This window comes from Setaria viridis, chromosome 6 (genome assembly GCF_005286985.2).
Source record: "Setaria viridis chromosome 6, Setaria_viridis_v4.0, whole genome shotgun sequence".
NCBI classification, from domain to species: Eukaryota; Viridiplantae; Streptophyta; class Magnoliopsida; order Poales; family Poaceae; genus Setaria; species Setaria viridis.
In genome coordinates, this window is record NC_048268.2 from 28,172,949 (window position 1) to 28,179,195 (window position 6,247).

At 49.3% G+C, this 6,247-nt stretch overlaps 1 protein-coding gene across 1 annotated transcript; it reads right to left on the bottom strand.

The window, feature by feature from the left end:
* Positions 1-299: 299 nt before the first annotated feature.
* Positions 300-2,769, bottom strand: LOC117860370 (cytokinin hydroxylase). Its single transcript, XM_034743646.2, has 4 exons — positions 2,272-2,769; positions 1,699-2,170; positions 1,083-1,491; positions 300-985 (listed from the first exon to the last, which is right to left on the bottom strand). Exons 1-4 carry the CDS (start codon positions 2,555-2,557, stop codon positions 557-559), a joined length of 1,596 nt encoding a protein of 531 aa, XP_034599537.1. The 5' UTR covers positions 2,558-2,769; the 3' UTR covers positions 300-556.
* Between the last annotated feature and the right edge of the window lie 3,478 nt (positions 2,770-6,247).

A 6,247-nucleotide genomic window follows, 5' to 3' on the forward strand; every position in this document is an offset into this window, starting at 1 on the left:
TTTTGCGTCTGGTTGTCTTAAATCCCTTCCCCGAGGGTACCGCTGGTACAGGAACCCGTCAATTATCCCCTTCTATAGGTTGTTTTAGTCTCATCATAAGTCAAACTTATCAAATTTTGATTGAATTTTACTACAAGAGTGGTTACTTTTCTTCGGATTTTTTTGAAAGGTGGTCAATAGTTTCTTGCGTATTTTGTAAACTAGCTAAAAATGTAGGTATTAACTTTGTGGGAATTATGTTGTTGGTAATTTACCAAAACTGCAGGAAATTCTAGAAATCATACTAACAACATCGTCGGTGACTCCACTAATAACACTAATGGATACTAATTGATACTGTCAACAAAACGTTGACTCCAAACATTATTATTTCTACATGTCAGACCGTCCCTCGTGAACCAAGCACAAAATTTTCTCCCTCAGCTCTAGTCAAGTACAAAAAAAATCAAATAAAAAATAAAAATGTCCCAAAATTGCAAAGAACCAAGAACGACACCAGGAGTCGAGGAGCAAAACGGCACGCGAACGAATTTACGCAGCCCAAACCGCGAGAGGCCTACTTCAGCGGCAGCAGGCGCACGGGCACGCCGTGGCGCGGCCGGAGCGTGAGCACGGTGACGGGCGCGTGGCGGTACTCGTCGGAGATGCCGAATCGGAAGCTCGCGAGCATCATGGCGAGCACAACCTTGGCCTCGACCATGGCGTACGCCTGGCCGACGCAGTTCCGGGGCCCCGACGCGAACGGCAGGAACCTCCCCGCCCACGGCCGCGCCCGGCCCGGCGCGAACCTGTCCGGCCTGAACTCGTGCGCGTCGGCGCCCCACACGGCCTCGTCGTGGTGGATGGCCAGCACCGGGATCCACACCGACGCGCCCCTCGGCACGCGTAGCTCGCCGCCGCCCAGCGTGATGTCCTCGAACGCCATCCGCGGCAGCAGCGTCGCCGGCGGGTACAGCCGCAGCGTCTCCTTGATCACCATCTGCAGCTGCAGGCGCCCGAGCGTTACTACCCGGTGGTCGCCGGTGTGGACGGCGGTGGGATGGATTGCCGCCAAGAATCAGTGGCTAATTAATTAGGCTTACCACGGTGAGCTTGGGGAGGTGGTCGGCCGTGGGCGGCGCGCCGCCGCAGACGGCGGCGACCTCGGCGCGAGCCTTGTCCTGCCACGACGGGTTCGTGGCGAGGAGCATGATGGCCCAGGTGAGGAGCAGCGCCGACGTCTCGTGGCCGGCGAAGAAGAACGTCTTGCACTCGTCGACGATCGTCTGGGTGTCGTACCCCAGCTCGCCGCCTTCGCGGGGCCTGGTTGTCTTCTTCTCCTTCTTCTCCATCTCGGCCAGCAGCATCCCGAGGAGCCCCATGCCGCACGCCGACGACGGCGTCCGGCCCTCGTCGGCGATCTCGCGGCTGCGCTGGATGGACTCCTTGAGCAGCTGCTCCAGCTCCCCGTTCAGCCGCTTTATTTCCCGCCTGTATTTGCTCGGAAAATACCTGGATTTTTTATAAAAAACCAATTGTTAAAGAAAATATATTAAAATGATAAAAGGCATGTGTCCACTGAGAAGTGGGTCCCAGCGACACTCCGTGCGCGGTAGGATCCCACTTGTCAGTGAACACTGTTGCCGCTACGGCGCCACTATGTTCGTTCTGTTTGTGTTTGGACGCGGAAGCAGAGGAGGGTCTCGTCATGGTGCTCACTGGCTGCCGGGGACCCAGAGGTAGCGGCTGGAGCGCGCAGTGAGGCGCTGCAGCTCCTCGATGAGGTGGAAGACGCGCTTGCCGGTGTCGTAGCTGGTGTCGAACTCGGTGCGCGCGACGATGTCGCCGGCGAGCCTCGCCATGTGCGCGCCGACCTCCACCTCGTTCCCTCCCCGCGCCACCGCCTCCCGCAGCGCGCGCACCGTCTTCCCGGCGCACTCCACCATGTGGCCCACCCGGCCCCTCAGCCGGTCCGCCATGAACGCCGGCGCCACGACGTGGCGCTGGTGCGACCATGTGGCGCCGTTGGCCATGATCAGGCCCCGGCCGATGAAGTGCTTGGCGCCCTCCCGCTGCAGCCACGACTTGCCGGTGACGTGCGCGTGCCTCGACGACAGGAGCTCCCGCACCATGCCCGCGTCCGTCACGCACACCCGGGGCTCGCTCCCGTACCAGTACACGAACATCCTCCCTGCACGCACGGGCGCATGACACACCGCTCCGGTTAGCTCTCTCCGCCGCCGCGCCGGCCGGCCCGGCAATGCAACGTCAGCTACGTACGTGCATACTCACCGTACATCTTGGACCAGCGGACGTAATGGGGAAGGAGGCGGCCGACGATGTCGTGGCTGAGCGAGCCCATGTCGCCGGAGGTGGCGTCGGCGACAAGGGCGGACACGTCGCGGAGGTTCCCGACGAGGAGGCGCGGCGGCGGGCCGTGGACGCCCTGGCCGGTCAGGATCCTCCGGATCCTCATCGGCGTCAGGTAGTAGCAGGTGACGGTGACCCACGCGGCCCTTGTCAGCAAGAACAAGAGTGCCAATGCGAGGACGAGGCCGGCTACCACGCCCAATGCCATCTCGTAGGAGCCTTGTGCCAGTGCCAGTGCCGGTGCCGGTGGCAGCTTGCACTAGGCTTCCTGCTTATATATATGCATATATATAAGGAGGCGTGGCAGACCCCGAAGTGCAACTAACAACGCCTGAGCAATGTTAAATCCTTTCTTTCACAAGTTTGGTTGGTCACTCGGTCCCATCTCGCATTCGTGGTTTCACCTTTCTTTCGGCCTATCTAGAATTTCACAAGGAAACAGTTCAAAATTTAGTATGAATCAAACAGAATGCTTGCCCTCTGTAGAATTTCCCGCTGGCTGTAGCGATCAACTAAGCGGGAGAAAGGCATTCTTGACCGCCTTTTGACTGAAAAGCCGGGGCCAAATTGGTGAATTTGGGACTAGTTTGTGGAGCGTTAGTGGGGGAGGGGGGCAGTGCTTGGGCATAAAGTGGCTAACCGGCATGGTTAAGATAACTACATTACTTAAGTACAACTGGTTGGCAATCAATCCTGCCACTAAGTGAAAAAGAGGCAGCATATCTTCAATATAGAAGCAGATTGTTTATGGCAAAGGCATTTCAGTTGACACCTTGAGTTGGGCTTATGGTTTTCACTAGGGTCATGATAAGCTTGCAGTGGGTGGGGTACAAAGATCCGGTCAGTTCATTCAGTTATCACAATTCACAGCTGCAGAGTTTTCATTGTTGTTATTTTGCTTTTTTTTTAAAAAAAAAGAACCTTTAGGAAGAAGGTGAAGAAGAGGCAACTATGAGTATCCTATAACATGAGCAACTTCACGTTTGGATCATGACTGTTATTAGTTTTAAACAGAGGTTGGAGTCCGTTCCAAGAAAATTTTATCAGAATACAGAAGTTGAAATGCTTGTTGTGTAAGCATTTTGGTAAAGTCAATCCGTTAAAGAAATATTTCCGAGCTACTTTATTCTATTCTCCTCACTTTCAGACATTCAACATAGATGATTCTCTGAAACATAGGCTCTTATAAGGAACATTGCTACTCTCCACTTGATGCAAGTAGCAGAAAATTATTGTGGTTAAGTCACTTCAGAAGGGTGTAACTTCAGAAAAGAGTAGGGTCTGAATAGGATGTATCACAAACCTCTAGACACCATAGAGGTCATTTTTAGTGAGTTGAATGGAATGCACCTGAAACTCAAAGTCGGAGGATGGGATTATAAAATTCATTGGAATAAGAACTTCTCCCTCGGTTTCGGTTGTCGCTTAAATTTGAAGCGAGGCGGATGTATTTGGTTTCCAAACCTCATTTCTGTGAAGCATGCTCTGCACCTCTTCACATGTCAAGCAGTTTTTCTTCGCTCGACAGTGCGTCCCCCCTACTGAACATAGGAGTAGTGATTAGTGAAAGGCTTGTTCTGCACGCCTATTAATGCGGTGACTGTTGGAGTTTTGTTCTGCAGGCCTCCTAGTCCTGTGACTGTTGGAGCTTCTTCGTCTCCTGAGAACAGGAAAGCAACGACATTGGATAGGTAATGAAGTATTTCAATCACTTCCTCCTGTATACATTGCGAATATTTGGTTTGTGAGTTTATTCTACTGTGCCAACTAGACATCATGCCTCACTGTATACATGGTATAGTTTGACATTGCAAAATCATTTTTACTATAAGTTTTCCTATAACTTTACCCAGAAAGCGATTTAAAATTGAATCCTCTGGTATCATTGTGATACATGACGCACATACTCGTATTTTAATGATATAAAATCATGTATTAGACTAATTGTTAGCCGAAGTATGAACTTGACAGTCAAACTTACATCTTAAAAAACTAAACGGAGTACTTGTAGAAAATAGTGTCCCGATGATAAGTTTGTTATAACAAAGTATACCAAAACAGAGTGTCAACTGGCAGTTTAGCAACAATGTCGGTGCTTTGTTGAATCAGGAAAAGGAAACACTGAAGGGGCGTAGACTACAAGACTTGATCGAGACGAGAGTTTGGGGTTTCTTTGGAGAGCAACCAGCTGACAGTTGCTCCTTTAATTATTTCGATGGATGTGCATAACTGATTCAACTGGACAGACGTCTCGAGCACAAAACATTTCCTAATTGAGCACATTTCACCTTATCATTTTAAAGATCTTTACGAGCTTTGACAATGAACGAACAGTTTATCATGCATTTTTTCGACGCATTGTTGCTAAATTGACAGCCAAACAAGGCTGGCAAATCTCACTAAAAACACTCGCCAGACCGCTCCCAGCTTGAGAAGCTGGGCCAAAGCCGGCAAACATATTCTGCAAACAAGGACGCGATCAGGCCATGATCTGATAGTACAACAAATGGATTTGGGAATCTTTGCTCTGGGCGCAGAGGAGACCTGATTCGCGCAATTCGATAGCGCGTTTCCGACATCTTTTCAGTGACAACTAGCCACCATGAAACCGTCTGGATGGTCCACGAGCGGCCTCACACCTCCGGCATTTTCCTCAACAGGCTTGAGAGGAGCAAATATTTGCAACAAGTTCAGGAGATTCTCAGCCTGGTCTGCTTCAAGATGGCATGTGGACGCCTCTGCGCAAGCTTTATTCCAGGCTTCTGGAACAGAGTTGCGGGACATGTCCCACGGAACTGTGAGCCAGGTGTCTTCTTGTCCCCAACACCTGCAGAAATAGCCGGCTACAAATCAAAACGATCATAAAGTGTATCGGATCAAGCTTGGAACGATGGTAGTATGTCAGTTCAGACTCCTTTTTTGTTTCTAAAAACTAATTCGGTAAGTGGAGCCCACATTGCAGCAATTCACCAGTCAACCAAATTATAGAAGTAACAGGACACAGTTTCAGTTTTCACTTCAACCTCAATTAGATACAGAATCGCTGTCTGTATAATATAATAAATATGCTTGCACCCAGTGCTAAGTGTTTCTAACAACTGGATTCTTTGGCTGTCCTAGTAAGAAACACAATGGTTCCACTTCCACTTCCACCAAGAACCCCTAAATCAAAGGGAATACTTTTGGCCCTGAACTGAATCATTTATCAAAAACCAGAGAGTTTATGGATACATCATTGTCATCTGGTGAAGAAGTACTCAGATGCCTTACAAATATAAGTTCGATCAAAATAGGCAAATACCTGTTCTAAACCATGAATACAGCATTGCCATCTGGTGAATGAGTGCTGCCATCAAATCCCTACAAATTTATGCAGGAGGGAGGATGTAGCCAAACAAGAAAAATTTGGACAACAAACTTGACATCACTGCCATGTGATAACAGAAGGTTTGCATTGCAAGTAATCGAGCAACACCAAAGCTGCCATACAGATATCTTGGATACTGGTTGATTGCAGTGGAAACCTCTTAATTGTCCCTTAAAATGTTTCCTATGCTTCAATATGCTTTATGATAACACCTGGTGCAAATTGGATGGAACACCAGTCCAAAAATCCAAATTAGTGGTTATCACTGATAGATCCCAGGCACATAAAGCTAGTGTAAGCCTAGAATCTGGTAAATGCACACAAGAACAAAAAAGATAGATCCTAAAAAGAGAGAGTTGGCTTCATTTCAGTTGGTAAATTCCAGCATTGTACAGTACAAAATGTCTTTGTACTACCATCCAGGAGGCATGGCTGCCAGAATATCTAAATGACACAACCCTGAAGTCGGAAAACAGGCTCAGATGTCATAATACAGATAATCGAAGTTTTTAACATATATGCTTCTAAAGC